The 22329-nt window shown below is 36.7% G+C and overlaps 2 protein-coding genes across 2 annotated transcripts in view; one reads left to right on the top strand and one right to left on the bottom strand.

Annotated features, from left to right (window-relative positions):
• Positions 1–22329, bottom strand: part of MCPH1 (microcephalin 1) — a 1050284-nt gene that overhangs the window by 229150 nt on the left and 798805 nt on the right. The gene's annotated exons all lie outside the window — the stretch shown is intronic.
• ANGPT2 (angiopoietin 2) overlaps positions 1–22329 on the top strand; it is an 84706-nt gene that overhangs the window by 20442 nt on the left and 41935 nt on the right. Inside the window, exon 2 of the mRNA XM_053710371.1 lies at positions 14104–14259. Coding sequence (XP_053566346.1) covers positions 14104–14259 — 156 coding nt within the window. The remainder of the gene's footprint in view (positions 1–14103; positions 14260–22329) is intronic.

The raw sequence follows: 22329 nt of genomic DNA, 5'->3' as shown, positions 1-22329 counted from the left end.
TTTGATTCTTATAATCACTTTAAAGAAAACTCAGTTGTGTCAGGAGCTCAACAAAGAAAAATCAAGTGTATTTATTTACATGGTGCAATAGGTGAGGAATTATAAACTATAATGTGAAAAACACACTTATTAAAGAATTTTGCAGAAACAAAGGGGTAGAATTATATATAAAAACATAGTGTATAAGGAAAATTATATTTTATTAGTACTTTATTAGAATTAATGTACAAAAGGTGTGTTTGCCTGTTTTGTTGACACACATAAAATACAAATATACATAGTTTTTCTGTGTTTGATTCATAATGATACTAGAACATCTATGCTTTACTCTGGATTCTATAGACCATGAGGAAATAAAGTGGAAATTAGTTCTATGAAAGAAATTCAGGCTTCTATGGTAAACAACCATAAATTACATTTTGTGATGAAGACCATTAAAAGAAAACTATCATGAGGTTTAATTAGGGCTGAAATTACAGGTACATTCCAGTGCAAAAATGACATGATCCATGAGCTATTCTGCTTTCAAAGGAATTAAGCACAAACTTGGAAACCACAAACGTTGCAGCTCCTGACTTAGAAACCACAGATGAGCCAATCAGAATTAGCAGCCAAACATACCTGCCAGTCACTGGTGATTTCCTGCTTGGGAGCTGCAATGCTTGTGTCTAACCAAGTGTGACTTTATCTTTGTGTTTAAAGACCCTTTAAACACATAGCTAGGGTCAGTAATGCAAAAATGAATGCTCTAAAAATCATGAAAAAAAAGAAAGAAATCATGCGTTTCTAATAAAATGGCACAGCCAGTAACCTGTTTTGAAACAAAGTCTCTTGGCGTGCTGTCAAAATTTAAAACAATAATTCACAGCCTATATAAGTGTCAAAGCACATACAACCTCTTAGAAGATTAAAAAAAAATAAGAGACATTTGTCTGAAATGTAAATATGTCTCAGAATGGGGACGCTTATCTCTCAGTCAAAGTAGATACGATTTTATCATTTCAGGTTGGAATTATTAAACAAACAGTTATAGAGGTCCTCATAGAATTTGATCATATGATCATTCTGTGAGGCACACTACCAAGGTTCCTAGATGTGAAATTATTATAGAGGTAGATGATAAGGTCAATTAACTAGAAACTTATCTTCAAGAATAGATTTTCTTATGATAGTGGCCCTTTAAAGTGACAGTGTATTATAAAATTCTATATGAAATAACTATTACTGCTAAATGAAACCACAACCCAATGAAAAGCAGACCTCGTTATCTTTTCTTTTTAATTATTTAATATAAGCCAAGTCCTCCTTATCTTCTTTTTTTTACAGTTTATTCAAAGGCTAATGGAAAATGAACATTTTAGCACCTCTATGCCACCAACTGGGAGCCTTTTTTTTGTGTAACCAAAACTTAAGTTCAGAAATGTTTAGTATGGGCGGGGAAACAAGAGACAAAATCAGCTATTTAAAATTAAATATAAAGTTGAAATAGCTATTTGTAAATAATTTAATAAATTTCAGTACGTAAAATGGATAATTGGGAACACGTTAAAGGGAAGAAAATATTAGTGTACACTGTCCCTTTAAGTATACATATATGCAGGCTCAGCTGAATGTCAGTGCTAGCATTGCATGCATACACCACACAGAATTCTCAAACATTTCCATTTGCATTCTCAAGAACTGATCTTGAGAAACAACAGGAATCCATAGGGGCTCCTTGCCCTAAGTGTCAACAGGGGCAATAAAGTAAATATGCAGTGAAAGTGACATACTATTAGCCCAAAAACAAGACTAGTACTCCTGCCAAGAAAGATTCCAAGGATTGCTGGTCTTTGATGCAAGTCTTATTTATTAAAGAGCTGTATGTCAATTATATTATTTTTTTAGGTTCTGCCATTTTTTTATCCAATAAAAGCCATCTGTTTACGTGTTATGAATTACATAGTGCATCTGTTTATCTTCTAAATGTACATTCCTTTTATTTTTATTATTCCCCCCCAAAAAAATGTAATCTATATTAGTGTACAGTTTTACATTGCATATAGAAATCTTTAACTCCTGCTTGAGCATAGACTTTGGTAGACTTATTATTTTCTTTTGTGCACACGGGTTAGCATGCGTTTTACAAGTTAAAGGATTTCAGATATCACGACTGCACTAACTTTTTCTTTCCATAGACTTCAATGTAGAACGCAGAAGAAAAATAAATAAATCTTGTCACTCATGCTAACCCAACAGGAGCCAATATCTTATATTCCAATGTTCTTCACACACAGGAAAATATTTTTTAATAAACATTTCTATATATATCTATACCTGTACACCTATTCCTATAGATATATAGGTATAGATATGTTTTAGCTTAACATCACATTATGTAAATAAAAAAAAAAATTATATGTGAAGAACATAGGGATACAAAATATCTATAACACGTTTCAAGCTTCGTACTTTAGGTGTAATGCATTGCCGGCTTAGCGAACATGAGGAATGAGTTATTTTAAGGCACATTATTGAAATATTAAAATATATATAAAAAAATATTTATTAAATTATTACCTAATTAATATTTCGTAATAAACGCGTTAGGCATATTTTACACACGTGTGTGTGATAATGTTAATGTAAAAACTTTATGCTTACCTGATAAATGTATTTTTTTCCGGGCACGGAGAGGCCACAAAACATTTTAATTACTAGTGGGATATTCACTCCTGGCCAGCAGGAGGCAGCAAAGAGCACCCCAGCAGAGCTGTTAAGTATCACTTCCCTTACCCATAACCTCCAGTCATTCGGCCGAAGGAAAATGGAAAAAGAAGATAACACAAGGGTATAGAGGTGCCTGAGAACTAGACAAAAAAACTGCCGTTTAATTTGAATAAGGGTGGGTTGTGGACTTTCCATGCCCGGAAATAAATAAATTTATCAGGTAAGCATACATTTTGTTTTCTTTCCTATGGCATGGAGAGTCCACAAAACATTCTAATTATTAGTGGGAACCAATATCCAAGCTAGAGGAATGAAAAGGGAGGGAGAACATGACAGGCGGACCTAAACTGAAGGTACCACCGCTTGAAGAAACTTTCTCTCAAAAGAAACAGCTGAGGCAAAAGTATCAAATTTTCAGAATTTGGAAAAAGTATGAATAGAGGACCAAGTGGCCGCCTTACAGATTTGCTCCACAGAAGCTTCATTTTTGAAAGCCCATGAAGATGAAACAGCTCTAGTGGAATGAGCTGTAAATCTCTCAGGAGGCGGCTGTCCAGCTGTCTCATAAGCTAAATGGATAAAACTTCTCAACCAGAGAGAAAGAGTGGTAGAAGTGGCCTTCTGACCCCTACGCTTACCAGAGAAAACAATAAACAGGGCAGAAGTCTGCCAGAATCTTTAGTTGCTTGAAGGTAAAATTTAAGAGCATGCACAACATCCAAGTTATGCAAAATATGTTCCTTCTGGGAAGAAGGGTGAGGACAAATAGAAGGAACAACAATTTCCTGATTAATATTGCGATCCAACACTACCATAGGGAGAAACCCCAGCTTAGTGCGAGCAAAAGAAATAACAAGAAGAAACAAAACCATCCAATAGTATTTTGATACTAACCGAATGCATTGGCTCAAACGGAGCCTGCTGCAAAACTCTAAGAACAAGGTTTAGACTCCAAGGAGGAGCAACAGATTTAAACACAGGCCTGATTCTGACCAAGGCCTGAACAAAAGACTGAACATCTGCCAGAACTGCCAGACGTTTATACAGAAGAATAGACAGAGCAGAAATCTGACCCTTCAAAGTACTCACTGACAAACCCATCTCCAGGCCCTCGTGAAGAAAAGTCAATACTCGAGGAACCCTTACTTTGTTCCAAGAAAAACCTTTTGAAACACACCAATGAAATTATTTGAAGCATAGTATCTATGACTTTCTCAGAGAAGCCACGTCTAGCCAAGCTTAGGCGTTCAATCTCCAAGCAATCAGCTTCAGAGAAACCAGATTTGGATGAAGAAAGAGATCCTGAAGTAGAAGGTCCTTCCTGAAAGGTAACCTCCATGGCAGAAGAGATGACATTGTCACCAGATCCGCGAACCAGATCCTGTGAGGCCATGCAGGAGCTATTAGAATCACAGAAGCTTTCTCCTGTTTGATGCGAGCAATTACTCGTGGAAGCAAGGCAAATGGAGGAAAAAGGTATGCTAGATTTAAGCTCCAAGGAACCGCTATAGCATCTACCAGAATGGCTTGAGGATCTCTTGACTTTGAACCCTACTTTGGAAGCTTGCCATTTTGACGAGACGCCATCAGATCCAACTCCGGAACCCCCCACCTGAGAGTTTTCACTGTGAAAACATCTGGGTGGAGAGCCCACTCTCAGGGATGTAAAGTCCGCCTGCTTAGAAAATCTGCCTCCCAATTGTCCACCCCTGGTATGTGGATGGCAGAGAGATGGCAATCATGAGACTCCGCCCACTGGAGAATGCAAAACACCTCCTTCATTGCCAAAGAACTACAAGTTCCTCCCTGGACCAAAGCTAGTTGAGGCCAAGCTATTAAAGCATTAAAAATTGCTCTCAACTCCAAGATGTTTATTGAAAGAGATGACTCCTCTGGAGTCCACAGTCCCTGTGTTTTTAAGAAACCTTAAACTGCTAACCAGCCTAACAGGTTGGCGTTAGTGGTCACAATCACCCAGGAAGGCCTCAGGAAGCATGTGCCACGAGACAGATGGTCCTGTGAAACCCACCAAGAGAGTGAAGCTCTTGTTGGGGAATCCAAATTCATCTTCTGCGAGAGATCTGAGTGTTCCCTGTTGCATCGACTGAGAATGCATAGCTGCAGAGGTCTCAGATAGAGCCGTGCAAAAGAAATGATGTCCATGGAGGCAACCCTCAGTCCAATCACCTCCATGCATTGAGCCACAGATGGACGAATAGCAGACTATAGAGAAAAGCAAGAAACATGAAGCTTGATTTTCTGATGTCCGTCAGAAAGATCTTTATGGACAGGAAATCTATGATTGTTCCCAAGAAACAAACCCTTGTATCTGGAACAAGGGTACCCTTTCCCAGATTCACTTTCCACCCGTGGGAATGTAGAATAGACAACATCTTGGTATGAGATCTTGCTAGATGAAAAGATGGCGCTTGATCTAGAATGTCGTCTAGATAAGGTGCCACAGCAATACACTGGGATATCACCACTGCCAGAAGAACCCCCAGAACTTTTGTAGCAAGGCCAAAAGGAAGGGCAACAAACTGGAAATGTTTGTCCAGGAAGGCAAACCTTAGATACTGATAATGATCCCTTTGAATAGAAACATGAAGATACGCGTCCTTCAGATATATGGTCGTCATGAACTGACCCTTTTGGACCAAAGGAAGAATAGATCGAATGGTGTCCATTATGAAGGACGGAACCCTGAGGAATTGATTTAGACACTTTAAGTCCAGAATGGGACGAAAATTGCCTTCCTTCTTGGGAAGTACAAATAGATTTGAATATAATCCTAGACCCTGTTCCTCTATAGGAACAGGAACAATCACTCCCAGGGATGTGATTTGCAGATAATGTTAACAGGTGTAACCTGCCCCTGGGAGGACAAGATTTGAATCCTATTCTGTAACCGTGGGATACTATATCTATGGCCCAAGGATCTGGAACATCACGTATCCAAGCCTGCTAAAAAAAGAAAGCCTGCCCCCCACTTGATCCACTACAGGATCGGGGGCGGTCCCTTCATGTTGATTTATAATCAACGGAAGGCTTCTTAGCTTGCTTCCTCCTATTCCAAGACTGACTGGACCTCCAAGAAGAATTGGATTGAACCAACTTGGAAGAGGAAGACTTCTGTCCCATAAAGTTACGAAAGGAAATTGCTATCCTACAAGCACAGAAAACCGGACACACCCGGAAGCAAAAAACACCTCCTTGTTACCGGAACAGCCCAAATCCACTTGCCACTGTAGATAGAAGAAAATGCAGCCTCCACACTCGCCGCAGCAAACTGCGATCTGAACAGACAAGCCGAAAACCGGAAGTGCCAAGGAGCGGTCACATGACCGCAATAAAAAACTTTTTTTAAATTGCACCTAACAAAAACGGCGCGAAAACCAACAGCAGCACAGCAAAAGTGATTGGGCCAGTAAGCTGAGCTGAAAAATGATTGCAACAAGTAAGAAGTAAAACAAACACCAGTCAAAAACTTCATACTCTCTCCAATCTCTGAGCCCCCAACAAATAATGATGCCTCTTTTCACATAAAAGCTGTGCCCCTAAAACAGATTTAAATACTTTCCACAAGGGTTTAACCCCTATAGTGCTGGTACCTTCAAACCTAGAAGGAAAAGCACTTACCTGTGGATCCTGCTCTGTCAGACAGGAGCTGTTTTCTGAGGTGTGACAGATTCAACATATCTACCAGGGATCTATAGAAAAGAAAGAACAGAGTAACCAACTCTGACTTTCTATAATAGGGGTAGCAAACATGTTAAAAGTTTAAGCAAAGACTACCTCGCCGTCTTCTAACTGTTATTAGCCACCATTATTCTTACTAAAGAGATTGACATGGACACAGCATAGCCCCAATCCTTGCTTGCAGGGAAAAGAACCCATTAAAAGGATTCAAATCTTCAGACACCATCTTCGCCATCCTCCCGTGATCAAGGCAAAGAGAATGACTGGGAGTTATGGGTAAGGGAAGTGATACTTAACAGCTCTTCTGGGGTGCTTTTTGCTTCCTCCTGCTTGCCAGGAGTGAATATCCCACTAGTAATTAGAATGTTTTGTGGACTCTCCATGCTATAAGAAATAAATATATCTCTATATATCTATAAGAATAGATATACAGTTGTAGGTATAGATATATACATAGAAATATTTATTTAAAATACAAATAACATTTTCCTGTATGTGAAGAACATTGGAATGTGAAATATTAATATATTATTATTTAGACATGCATATATATTATAGCCCTTTGTAGTCAAATACATGGCCATATACCTTTGAACTCGTATAAAATATTTGTATTAATATATATATATATATATATATATATATATATATATATATATATATATATAAATATATTAATATATAAAATAATATTATTGTGAATCAGTGTTTATATGAGTGTGCCTATATTTTAATGTATTTATGTTGTTTGCTGCAATTTTTTTTTATTATCCCTAAACCTTTATGCAAGGTCTTTAGTTGTGCTAACCTGATGCGTGTTAAATTTGATTGCATTCCAGCAGATGCATTTACTTTCAACTTTTAATACGTGCGCAAATTAGCCCGTCTGCAATATTCTTATATTGTGTGCGCAAATGTTTTCCTCAGTCAATATAAAATATAAGATTTACCAAGATGGTAGTATGTCCAGTTTTAAAAGGATATGAAATTCAATTTTATAGCATATAAATATGGATTATGCATTTTGTAAATAGATGTTCCTATCCTGAAAAAAACTGTTTTTGAAGCTTGTGGAGACATGCATTTTTACCAGATATCTGGTATTTGACCTTATTAATCCAAAGCAATATATAGCTATATCTAGGGACACATTTTCAGCAAGCAAATATGTCCTGGTAGTTTCAATGTGAATTTAAGCCGCTTTAACCTATCCTTTTCTTCTTGCACAATAAAAAAATAAATACATTTTTTTAATATGTTTAAATGCTAGAAACAAAACCTGAGACGTATCAGTTTCTAAGAAAGTAGAAAGACAGTTAATGATTTATGGAATATATTGAATTAGTATGAAATATACACAATGTAGAATCTGTATTATCATTATTATTATTAATAATAATAACCATTTACCACAGCCTCCGTGCTGGACAACTGTCAACAAATGGAAAACAAATCCATAGACATAACAGCAGGTACATAAAATAATTGAATAAAACAAGAATTTAATTGATCTTGTGTCTGGGGCCCTTGGTTATCAGTGACCCAAAACAACATGCCCTGTCTAGGGAACCTAATTAATGGTGGAGTTATCACCACAAAAAAGTCTGGTTCAATAAACCACAAGATCATGCACAATAGTTGTATTGTTTTGTGGCCGGAACTCCTCTAATGGAAAGCTATGAGTAATTAATCTTGGCTGCATTTGTCAACACATATAATAAGCATATCCATGTGACTGCACTGTCAGCAATGGAAATGTCACAAATCAGTGGCGGAACTAATGAATAGAGGGTCCTTGGTGCAAAAAAACATTTTTGGCCTGCTTCATACATACAGTTATGCTAAAAGTCTCAACATTGACTGATGTGAAAAGAAATAAAATATTTATTCATTCAACAAACGTAGCAACAACATTTTGCCTGCTTGCGAGCTCAGGTGCTATGCACGGCCCCTGCAATCCTCTGATTTCAACATTATGTCATATATATATATGCATCTAATCTGAAATGTATATGTCAGATTAGAAGCATGACACCAACCCTCTTATGTCAACTTTATGTACCAAATGAGATCACAGATCCAATGCATGGCTTCTGAATGCCTCCTTGGTAGCTTCTGTCTATGCTAGCTCAAGTAAGACCTCAAATGCTTTGGCCCCTGCAGGTTCCGCATAAAAGCAATATGCAACAATTAGACTTCAATTTAAAGCATAGACCATATGCCAACGATAAGCCCATATTAAACATCAGGTCAAATACATGGCTTCTGTATAACAAAATTAGATTTCAGATCAGACACGTGTCTTTGGTGGACCTACTTACCAATGACATTCTCAAATTAGACCGAAAGTCAGATCCAGAGCCCCTGGTGCTTGCTCATGCCAGCAATATTCCCAAACTACACCTCAGAGCAGATGAGTGGCCCACACAGCCCTCATGCCAGCTACAGTATATACCCATATTAGACATCAGATGCACAATCCCACTAGCCACTTTCCTTAAGATGCACACTCTGGGACTTGCAAGCAGAGCAGGGAGTGAAGCAGACTAGAAATCTCATCTAAAAAGATAAGAAGCCTTTACATCTGTGGACCTCTTTCTTGCAGTCAAGGCTCTATCACATTATGAGTATGCTTTAATATTTCATATTATAGGGGTGTACTAATTGAAAATTAAAAAGATTAATGCCCTCTTCTTATTTGTACACAGTTCCTGGTTGAAAACCTCAATTAGAATACTACATAACACTTAAACCTAAAAACAATCAGGTACCCTTATTTTATCAAATCCCTCCCCCACCAGCTTTCATTCTTCCCTTTGTAATTTACTTGCTCATTTTCTCATTATTCTGGCATTCTTTCATGGACCCTCTCAAATGCTAAAAAAAAGTCTTCAACATTTCATCACTGCTTTTTTCTCTGACATTTACAATTACCTATCCTTTAAATTTTTCATATTTTAATGACATTTTTAACTTAAATCCAGATGAAGATATAGAGAATACATACATACACACACACACACACACACACACACACACACATATATATATATATATATATATATATATATATATACACACACACACATATATATATATGTATGTATATATACACTGTGTGTGTGTGTGTATATATATATATATATATATATATATATATATATATATATATATATATATATATATACACACACACAGTGGGGCAAAAAAGTATTTAGTCAGCCACCAATTGTGCAAGCTCTCCCACTTAAGAAGATAAGAGAGGCCTGTAATTCTCATTATAGGTATACATCAACTATGAGATACAAAATGTGGAAACAAATACAGACAATCACATTATGGTGGAAAATAAGTATTTGGTCACCAACAAGCAAGATTTCTGGCTCTCACAGACCTGTATCTTCTTCTTTAAGAGGCTCCTCTGTCCTCCACTTATTACCTGTATTAATGGCACCTGTTTGAACTTGTTATCAGTATATAAGACACCTGTCCACAACCTCAAACAGTCACACTCCAAACTCCACTAGGGTGAAGACCAAAGAGCTGTCGAAGGACACCAGAAACAAAATTGTAGACCTGCACCAGGCTGGGAAGACTAAATCTGCAATAGGCAAGCAGCTTGGTGTGAAGAAATCAACTGTGGGAGCAATAATTAGAAAATGGAAGACATAAGACCACTGATAATCTCCCTTGATCTGGGGCTCCATGCAAGATCTCACCCTGTGGGGTCAAAATGATCACAAGAACGGTGAGCAAACATCCCAGAACCACACGGGGGGACCTAGTAAATGACCTGCAGAGAGCTGGGACCAACGTAACAAAGGCTACCATCAGTAACACACTATGCCACCAGGGACTCAGATCCTGCAGTGCCAGACGTGTCCCCCTGCTTAAGCCAGTACATGTCCGGGCCCGTCTGAAGTATGCTAGAGAGCATTTGGATGATCCAGAAGCGGATTGGGAGAATATCATATGGTCAGATGAAACCAAAGTAGAACTGTTTGGTAGAAACACAACTCGTCGTATATATATATATATATATATATATATATATACACACACACACACACAGATATCCCCTTGACAGGTTCCTTGCTTTCCAAAAAGGATGTTTTTGAAAATTATGGTGATATTGTTGACGAACATGTTCGTATGTTGGTACGCTATGTGGATGATGTGTTCATCCTATGGGATGGTACCACTGAAGAGTTCAGAGATTTTTTTTCTGTATTGAACAATAATGAAAGAAATATTTTGACCTCTGAGACTAGTGAGAAGCCTTTGTCCTTCCTAGATGTTTCTATCATTAGGGAGGGACAAGAGATTCTTACTGAAAATTTTAGGAAGCACAGTGCTACAAATAGTGTTTTGCACGCAGACAATGGTCATATGGACCTCCTCAAAAGAGGGGTTCCGTATGGCCAGTTCCTGCGTCTTAAAAGGAAGTATTCTTCTCGTAGGAGCTTTGATCATCACGCCTCTTTGATGAGACAATGCTTTTTAAAGAGAGGCTACTCACAGAGTTGTGTTAAAAAAGCTTTTTGGAAAGCAAAGAACCTGTCAAGGGACAATGTCCTGTATAAAAAGGAGATACCTGAATCCAACAACATAAGGTTTATTACTAGATTTAATAAACAGTGGGAGGACATTAGGCTAACCATTAAGAGGAACTGGCTCCTCCTTTTAATAGATGAAAAAGTTGGTGAAATGGTAGGAAAGGTACAAGCCATGGCTGCAAGGAAAGCTTTCAGCTTAAAAGATAAATTGATGAAGAGCCAATTTATTAAAGGGCCTTCAAGTTCTGATTGGCTCCGAAAGAACAAAGGAATTAAGGGGAGCTTTCCTTGTGGCCATTGTGTGTACTGTACCCATATGGACAATACCAAGAATTTTTCAGTTGATGGTGTTACACGGTATGACATCAGGTTTTTTTTTAATTGCAATTCTACAGGAGTCATCTATCTTTTATGCTGTTCGTGCCCAGTCTTTTATGTAGGTAAAACAAAGAGGGCCATGAAGGACCGGGTACAGGAACATAGAGATGACATCACAAAACTAAGGGATACTAATGTGGCTAGACATTTTGCCTGTGCACACAATAGTGATGCACAATCCCTTACTTTTGTGATAATAATAATGACATTTCCTCTGGGAGAGGAGGCGATAACAACAAAGTCCTGCTTCAAAAAGAAGCGAAGTGGATCTTCAGGTTGGGGACTAGATTTCCCTCTGGTCTGAATGACAGACTTGAGTATGCATGCTTTTTATAAAGCACTGTGTAAAATAGTATCAGTAAATTAACATGTAAATATTCAATATGTAACAAAATGTATAATCTTTACAATTGGCTTCTTTTCCTTTTGTGTATTTTTGAGGTTTAAGGAGAGTGAGTGCCATGTCAACTTGATGAATGCCTCATTGATTATACAGCCGTTATTGTTTAAGACTAGGAATTATGTTGCTACAATTTAGGCTGTGTAATCTTTTCTAGTTGTGGTTAAAATTTTGTCTATTACATATATATGTATAAGATGTACCATATTATGTAAGTTCCATTTAAGAAATTGATAGGTGGATCACCTGAGCACATACAGGTGCTATAAAGGAGGTGGTTCTGAGATAACAATAATGCCCTGATGAAGCCCCTGACACACATGAAAATTGTGGGGTTGAAACGCTCATGACGTTGGCACTAAGTGTGTTGTTCTATCTGTGAACACTGCTCATGGACTGTGTTCATTTTATTGAACTCTGAGACACTTGACCCTGTTCTGTGTTAAGTTTGCAGTATTATGAGTGCTGGTGGGAGGAGCTTTCCGGATATCCAGAAGAAACCTAATAGAGGTGATCGGATATACCCTGCTAAGCATTGTTGCACAGAACTGTGTTTACTCCTTACTTCTCAGGAATAGCATTTCCAACTTCAGTGTGTTATCTTGCCTTATGAGGTTGAATTGTATCCCAGCTGCCTAAATCCATAATATCTGGGCCAGGACAGGCTCTGCGGCTGATTTGGCTGGGACATTGAGATTCAACCAATTGGATGAAAGGTGTGTAAGGACATCTACACACCCCCTTTGTGACGTCACTACCGCGAAAATTGGAAGCTCCGAGTTGAGGAGCGTGAAGGCGGACTGTGTGCATGAAGCTGTGAGTAAGGATATTTACTCACTCATTTGTGATATCATTTTTCTAAAGTTTTAAGCTCCGTTTTTGAGGAGTACAAAGGCGGATGGCTTGGGAGGTACCTCCATGACATATTGCTCACAGTGTTTTAGCTGGCCAACTTAAGTGAGTAATTTTTTCTTTTCCGGTTTAGGATAGCCATGAACTACGACTAATAGTTTGGTGGAGGATTGCCTTCTACTAGCTACCATTTATGACAGGGTCTATCCCATTGTTCTATGCACCATTTCTTGTTCTTTGTCGTTTTTGCTATAGGTTATTTATGTATGTAGTATTTATCATTATAATCCATGCTATATATATAACACAGAGAAAGCCCAGCACTCGCTTACAAGCTCTCAGCTAAGATTAAAAGCAAAACTGGAAGAGTTAGTTTCCGCATATGGCCAAATGGGACAAGCCCAGGTACGACGTCAAGGTCTCTTCCAAAACCTGGGCCCTAATAGAGCCATACAAATGCCAGCTCTCAATCAAACAAACTGGGAACAAGTCAGGGTTCACAGACTTATGTAATCACCCTAGACATACAGTATACAAAACACGGAAGGGGATTGCACTCTCAGACTGGACTGGGTACACATCCCATGATCCTGGGATGCTAGTAATAACCTTACAAGCTAGTAATAAGTATTAAGCTTGTAAGCAAGTGCTGGGCTTTCTCTGTGTGTTGTACCTCTGTGTGTACCCAGTCCAGTCTGAGAGTGCAGTCCCCTTCCGTGTTTTGTATATATATATATATATATATATATATATATATATATATATATATATATATATATATATATATACACATACATATATATAATATATATATATATATACACACACACACACACATATATATTTATATATATATATATATATATATATATATATACACACACACATATATATATATAATATATATATATATATATATATATATATATAATCACAAAAACACTGTAGATAGCCCACACCTGAAAAGTCCGGTGCACAGTATATATACACACACACACACACATATATATATATATATACACACACACACACACACATAAAAACTTATTCTTTTCACAATGATCTCAGATATCTTGTCAGTGCTGTGAGGTCCCTCAAATAATTTTAGTTTGAGAGACACTAAAGATTTTGCAATATTTGGTGCGAGCTTTTGATCATCAGGCCCTACACGTGTTTAATGCCTGTAGCAGGGTCAAAACACAGTTATGCACAAATGAGTGTGACATTGCAGATCCTGAGGCGTACACAGTCGGTAAGCCAATCGGGAGTGATATACATGCGTATCCACCAATCACTGGCAGTGTGCTGGCATACTAAATGCACGATTCTAAATGGTTATCTTGTCGGGGTTAACAGTGGAAGAAATGGGTGCTTCAAAATATAGTGCTCTAATTGAGTGTGCTTTTAATGTGTTAAATATTATTACAAAGCTGCCAAGAAATGCAGAAGTTCTTTTTAATTATTCCAGAGACTTATATTTTTTTCCTATTGGTGTTTGCTTTTTTCTAGCTTGAGAATTATATTCAAGAAAACATGAAGAAAGAGATGGTGGAAATGCAGCATCATGCAGTGCAGAACCAAACTGCAGCAATGATTGAGATCGGTACAAACCTTCTAAACCAAACAGCCGAACAGACAAGGAAACTGACTGATGTTGAAGCTCAGGTACAGCCAACCTGCATTCACAATACTGATTTTCACAACCCAAGTATTCAAATAAAAATGTACTGAGATACATGATAATTGAGATAATCGATTGCGAAATTAATAATTACCTACTGCTTTATATCCCTTTAAAATTATGGATCCCTGTTTGTATATCAAAACCATAATAAAGATAAGGATAGCTCTTCTGTAAAAAAGCCAAATTTATTTTATTTCATGAACAGGATCAGACAAAAAACACGTTTCGGGGTCAGCACCCCTTAGTCATATGGGTGCTGACCCCAAAACGTGTTTTTTGTCTGATCCTGTTCATGAAATAAAATAAATTTGGATTTTTTTACAGAGGAGCTATCCTTATCTTTATTTTGGATTACTATTGCTGAGTGTGGCAGACACTCTAAGGAGTACCCTCTTTTCTTTGGGTCCAAGTCGGTGCTGGACTACATTATTGTTTACACTATTATATATCAAAACCATCTTAGTAATTCTAACATAAGGATTAAAATAAGTAATATAGTGACAATAAACACATTTTAATAGGATATTTATTCTTCAGGAGGCCAATACACTGAGTTGTGGTGGGGTTATAACAGGAACACTCATAATTATGGACAGCATCAAAGAATAAGGACTGTAAGCTTAAATAAATTCATCCAACAGTCCACAAAATGAGGAGCTAAATATTGCTTGTCCACTATGGGGATACCAGAAATATCAAGAGTTTAAAGCAAAAGGTTGTAATGCACAACTTTAGTCAAGTTAGTACAATTTGAAGTAGAATAAATATGTATAATGCATTGTCTATAATTTAAATATAAATTCACCTCTCTTCACAATTGCATGGCTGTATCTTTTCTGCTTCTTTTGCAGAAAACAACATTTTGGGAAGGGGAAAGGTGCAGAGCTGTGAACAGGGTATATTGATATTAAATTAATATAGAAATGGCATTTGCAATGTTTTTAATTTGGAAGGGATGCTATTATCATTATGCATCACTTCCAGGATCCTTTAAGGGCAGATGCTGAGCTAAATTGTTGTTTTGTAGGCATCTAGAGGGAGCAGGATATAGATATGTACAAGTTAATTCTAATGAATATGTCATGGACTTGTCTGTCTGGAATGAAAAAACACTGGGCATTTTTATTAGAATGCAACACAATATGACAACTGTGTGATGTGTCACACTTTTATGGTGTTCTGGAAGGCTGAAGGTATATTTATCTAGAACAAAGGAAAATATTAAGGCATATTTTGTGGCAAGGTTTTAAAGTCTATGCACTGTTGTGTTCATAGTGTTATCCACAAAACATTTTTCCAGCCAGGTGAAATTATGAAGTAGATTAGTGGGTGCAGAGCAATACTTAAAATAGTATAATTTTTTTTGTCTTTTATAAAAGTTACTTAAGGTATCCAATGCACAAATCAGTAGCATAATCTAACATAAATTGATCAAAAGATAGTTTGAGCAACTTGCATTGAAAGCACAATTTAATATTAATTATAGCTTTAATTATTGGCTTAAATTTTAGCCAGGTGGTCAGTAATATCAATGTCATATTTTATTTCTTGTGCCTTTCTCAAATATTGCTCAGTGGATCAGGAGAAGAGATCAGATTACTTTCATCTAACATTCACTAACCTACTGTAAAAAATTAGCAATCTTCCTATGAAACAAAATTGAAACAGCAGAAATCTGGCAGACAGGCCCTTATTCAGACCATCCTGTAGAAATTGCAAAATTATAAGAAAATCTAAAAGAATGCCAAGAAAAACCATGATCCATACACCAAGAAGTTAATGTTTTTCAAATTTTATGATAAATTTCCCTCGCCACAGGCTTACAAGCCTAAATCTCAGTTACAGAAACACCTCTATGTCTAAGAACTAACCATTTAATCTCCAAGCCATCAAGCTTAGAGATTTGAGATCCAGATGAAAAAACGGACCTTGAGACAAAAGGTCTAGCCGAAGTGGAAGAGGCCAAGGTGGGCAACTGGACATCTGAGCCAGATCTGCATAACAAAACTCTGCAAGGCCAAGCTGGAGCAATGAGAATAATTGTTTCCTCCTGCCTGATTTTGGAAATGACTCTGGGAAGAACTACTAGAGGAGGAAAGACATAGACAAGATGAAAGGAAGAAGGAGCTACCAGAGCATCCACAAATTCTGCCTGAGGATACCTGGACCTCGCAAAGTGCCTGGGAAGTTGTTGTTCAACCGAGAGGCCATCAGATCTCTGGGAGCCCCCAAAGATCCACAATCTGACTGAAACCTTCTGATGAGACCATCCCCCTGGATGCAGAGACTGACCTAGTTGTTCACTCCAGGAATATGAATAGCAAACATTAGACAAAGATTGGCCTCTGCCCATGAGAGAATTCAAGATGTCTTCCTCATGGGAACTACAAGTTCCCCCTTGATTATTGATCAAAGCCACTGCTGTGACATTGTCTTTTTGAAAACGGAAATGAGACTCCCGCTTCAACTACGGCCAACTCTGTAGAGCCCTGAAAATGTCACTGAGTTACATTATATTAATTGGCAACCTCGCCCCCCAAGGAGCCCAAATCCCTTGCACCTTCAAAGACCCCAGACAGCTCTCCAACATTAAAAACATGCATCTGTAGTAATAACAGTTGAAGTAGGATGAGCAAAAGTAGTCACCTGCATAATAAGGTAATGATCCAGCCACCAAGACAATGACTGAACTGTTCTGTGATCTAGAATGATCTCCTGAGACAGCTGAATATGATCCCTGCACCAATGATGAAACATAAAAAGCTAAAGAGGCCTCTGAGACTGAAGATTTATATAATCTGAGACCGCCTTCAACCTTCTTGAACTGTTAAAGATATTCTCATTACAACCAAATCTATTTGCACCCACAGAAAAGTAACCTTTGCCTCAGGAACCAAACAACACTGTGGAAAATTGATACTCCAAGCATGCTGTTGAAGAAACAAAAACAGTCTGCTGGTGTGAGATCCTGCTAAATGTAAAAATGGAGCTTGAACCAAAATCCTCAACCATCTTAGGATTCTTAACATCTAAAGTAAACAAAACCTCCTAAAAAAGATTACAAATACGTTAAAATTTAAATAAAAAAGAGGAAGTTTCAGGTTCATGAAAAAAGAAAGACCCCTGATCATCAGAGAAAACCGCACCTTCTGAAGACACATCAGAAACATTAGCAGTAACATCAGCTTCAGGAAGTTTATAACTAGTAGAAGGCAAATTCATAACGGACCCTTTACACTTACTTGAAGGCAGCATAATAGCCAGCATTTCAGACATAATTGAACTAATAAAATCCTTCATACCTGGTGTGAAGTTAGTCACACTTCCCTGTAAAGAACAAACAGAGGGAGCAGTTATACACATAGAAGCATTAGAATGGTCTGAATGCATTTAAACTTTAAGGCATGTTATATATAAATATGCTGGAGGAGATACCTCAGCTTGTTTACATTAAACATTCTTAACTCTGGTAGGAAAGTGTTCAGAGGGCCCAGCTTCTAATGGAATTTTAGGGACAGAATCAGAAGGCCCCATTATAGCAACAAACTACAAAAGGAGATAATGCATAAATAAAAGGTAGTTAAATCTCCACAAAAAACTTAGTAGGCCAGGCATGCTAAAAAAGCAGAAGGAGACAAACTTCATATCTGATGACAGAATAGTGCACTGAAGGGATTGCATCTAAACCCTGACGGTAAATAAAGGAAAAAGTGCACCAAAACCAGATATGTGCAAAAAACCTGACAGTAATAAATTTAAAGGGGTATAACTAAAATAAAGAGTCTGTCCCAGGGCTATATATATATATATATATATATATATATATATATATATATATATATATATATATATATATATATATATATATATATATATATATATATATATATATATCTTAAATATCCAAAAAGGCTAATAGAGTGTCAATAAAATATAAATGCTACATACCAAGACACTCATCTACTAGTAAAACAAGTAGAAATTCAAACCAAAGGACATGTATGTCCCTGCGACACCTGTAGAAGGCTTGTAACTAATTTCCCATTAGATGAAAAATGAGACGCAGTCCATAGTCCATACTCCATACACATCCCTCTAATAAGGAACTGCACTCTGAGGGGAAATGGGCCTCAACTAAGTCTGAGAACCCCTCTGATTGAAGAATCCTATGCACATCTTCATTCTTCACCTTCATCCAGCGGAGGCAAAGACAAGACTGAGGTGTCAGTAAGGCGGGAGGGTTTTTATAGAGCTCTTTGGGTTTGGGAATCTTTGCCTCCTCCTAGTCACAGGGAAGGCAAATTCCCAGGAGTAATGGATTGTGGACTCTCACCACCTGTATGAAAGAAATAACAAATATTAACATACAATGCTGTACTATCTTTCTGAGGATAATATGTATTAAAAATCATATAACACTGCATTTAGGTTACATGTATATGACAGTATTATGACTTATAAATATTGCCTAAATGACATAACACGCTTTGTTCCAGACCCTCTCCAAACTGTCCCATTTTACAGATGCAAATATTCCAAAATTCAAACTATAACAAAAATTCAAACCTTTTGTGGCCCCAAGCAATTTGGATAAAGGGTTTTCTACCTGTAGTACATAGTCATATAAACCAGAAAACATTTTTAAGGTTCTTGGAATTTGGCTCTGATAATATGAAGAGTTAAGTGTCTTCATCCAATCCTGATAAACACTTAACATTGATAAATTAAGCTCAATTTATGCAGAGTATATTTCAAGAATTGACATATTTATGCTCATTTGAAAAGACTGAGTGCTTTTAGATTTCTATTCAGAAAACCCCTTTTGTCTTTGAAAGCATTCTAAAATCATTTACATACTTTGGCACACAGAAATCTAAAGAAGTATATAGAGCTTTCAGACTTCCATGTACTGTACGTGACTCTGCTATAGCTTTGGAAAACATCTGTAGATGCAGTATGACAGTAAAAATTCCAGTGGGAATGCTTAAATATGGTCATAAACAACCATAAAAATTCTCTGACAGAACTTTCAAAAGGGAAAGCATCCCTGACTAAATAATAATAATTCTTTGCATTTCTTAATTTGCTAAATAAAACATAAGACATATCTTAACACTTAGGCCAGCTTGATTTTGAACTGAAGGTTAAAGTTACTAATCCTTAAAGGGACATGAAACCCCAAAAATTTCTTTCATGATTTAGATCAGGGGTCGCCAACGATTCAGACCTCAGGGACCACTAAACTCACAATTTTGAATCCTGTGGACCACTAAAATATTTTTTTTTTAAAAGCTACAAACCTCTATAATGTGTGTGTATATATATATATATATATATATATATATATATATATATATATATATATATACACAAACTGTACATAACTAGTATAACCATAGCTAAGTTTACATTATGTATATATTTACACATTTTTAAGAATTATTTTTTGGAATTAACTAACTGAATGACAGAACTGAGAGAATTCCTCCAAATGACAGATGAACGGTGAGTGCCAACTTTTGAGCTGGAAACAGAAAGGTAGAAAGTGGGTAAAAAGAATTATGTTTAAAAGGACCACAAGACTTCCAAGTTACCTCCCTAGTTAGGAATTATTCAAAACTACTTATGATCATGGACAGACATTGGAATCATATATTAAGTTTATATCAGAAAGCTCTCAATATGGATGTGAGCTAACCACAACTGATGTTACTGGCAATTACTATAATACTGGTGGGATATGGCTGATCTGCTGGATGGCAATTACTGGAATTCAGGTGGAATGGCTTTGTGCACAGGAAAATTATTAGAATGAAAAATAATTCATATTTAATAAAAAAAGTAGATGGAGGGGAGGAAGACAAACAGTGATCTAAGTCCATCTGAAGGAATTAGGAAAACTACTACAATGAGACAGGTAAAGGGAAGAAAATAAATTAAATATAACAGAGAAACATTTTTTTTTTTAAGATTTTCTTTTTTATATACTTTAATTCCACTAATTCAAGCCAAGACTATACCAACCTCTGCTGGCTTTAGAATGGAAGCATCCTCCTCTGAGCAGCGCCCCGGGCGGGAGGAGTTAAAAATACATTCTAGCAACTCAAGTTGCGCAGTACTATGCAACGTGTGTAGGGATATTGTAATTTAACTCCTCCGTCGGTTTTCACTGAGAGGAAGTTGCGGCGTGATGGGGTGACACCATCAGAGAAGATTAATTCCTGCTTCAATGGTGTCAAGGACCACCAACATCTTCTCATGGACCACTGGTTGGCAACCACTAATTTAGATAGAGAAAACAATTTTAAATAACTTTCCAATTTACTTCTATTATTTAATTTGCTTTATTCTCTTGTTATTCTTTGCTGAAAAGTTTATCTAGGAAAGTTCAGGAGCAGCAAAGAACCTAGGTCCTAGCTGCTGATTGGTGGCTGCATATATATACCAATTGTCATTGGCTCACCCATTTGTTCAGTTAGAAAATAGTAATGCATTGTTGCTCCTTCAACAAATGATACCAAAAGAATGAAGCAAATTTGATAATAGAAGTAAATTGGAAAGTTGTTTAAAATTGTATGTTCAACCTAAATCATACATTTTTTGGGGGGTTTCAAGTCCCTTTAAACCATAATCATAAAACACAAATCTGTGGCATGTACCAACATGTACTCTCATTTTATCAGAAGCCATTTAAAAATCAAACTTTTTTTTTTTTTTTTCAGATGTGTTTTTGCAAAGAAAATGTGTGCAGAATGAAAGTGTTTGAACATATGCAGTTTGCTTTAAAGTGACTGTAAACTTTATTGAATTAAAGGCCAGTATTAAATAATACTCTTAAAAACAGGGGCACTTTAATTCATTAAAGTTTACAATGATGCTTATTTTTTAAAATACTTACTTAAAAAATAAGCATCATTGTAAACTTTAATAAATTAAAGTGACCCTGTTTTATTTATGTATTATGTAATACTGGTCTTTAATTCAGTAAATATTACAATCAATTTAACAATCACAACACAACATTCCAAAACATGAACAATGCTGTTATAACATTAAAGGGTCAGTAAACCTTAAAAATAATGTTATATAATTCTGCACATAGTGCAGAATTATATAACATTATATTAGCGCAAACTTTGTAAATCATAATATTCCCTTTTTATTTTGTAAAAATACCGCTGTTTTACAGACCCGCTCTCTGTACTCTGCTGAGCGGGTCTGTTGTTTTTACTGAGCGCATCGGGCCAGCTGTATAGTCACAGCCCGGCCCGACCGCGCCATTAGACACAGTGCAGCTCGCTCCCGCTGTCAGACAGAGCAGGAGCGAGCTGCACTGTGTCTAATGGTGCAGTCGGGCCGGGCTGTGACTATACAGCTGGCCCGATGCACTCAGTAAAAACAGACCCGCTCAGCAGAGTACAGAGAGCGGGTCTGTAAAACAGCTGTATTTTTACAAAATAAAAAGGGAATATTATGATTTACAAAGTTTGGCTAATGTAATGTTATATAATTCTGCACTATGTGCAGAATTATATAACATTATTTTTAAGGTTTACTGTCCCTTTAAGACCATCTACAAATACACAAACATGGTTGTAAAAGATAACTAGAATTGCTATAACTTTGAAAGTTATTGAGCTATCATAATACATGTTATTTTTATTTAATGTTACTGATGATCTGAAATAAAACTGACAGCACAGAAAAAAAGAGCAAGTTTACTCTCCATGGGACATTTATGTGTGAGATCACATCCTCAAGAAATACTTAAAATGACGGATGTGAGTAATTACATCTTCCTGTCAACAGAAGCAATCTGAAGATGAATGAACATACATGCAACTGTCATTCTATTAAAATGACATGGGAATTGTGTATTAACTTAAATACACAACTTCCCCTTTCAGCTGGTAGAATGCAAAAGAATGAATCATTTTAAAAATTGGCTTATTTTGTTAATTTGTATTTTAAATAAACTTACACTATTCTGTAGCCTAGTGATTGTACTGCTTATGTTTATTTTAATACAAAGAGGTATATATATTTATCTT

The sequence above is a fragment of the Bombina bombina genome, chromosome 4 (genome assembly GCF_027579735.1).
Source record: "Bombina bombina isolate aBomBom1 chromosome 4, aBomBom1.pri, whole genome shotgun sequence".
NCBI lineage: Eukaryota > Metazoa > Chordata > Amphibia > Anura > Bombinatoridae > Bombina > Bombina bombina.
The sequence above is the reverse complement of the archived record's forward strand: the minus strand, read 5'-3'. Positions and strand labels throughout refer to the sequence as shown.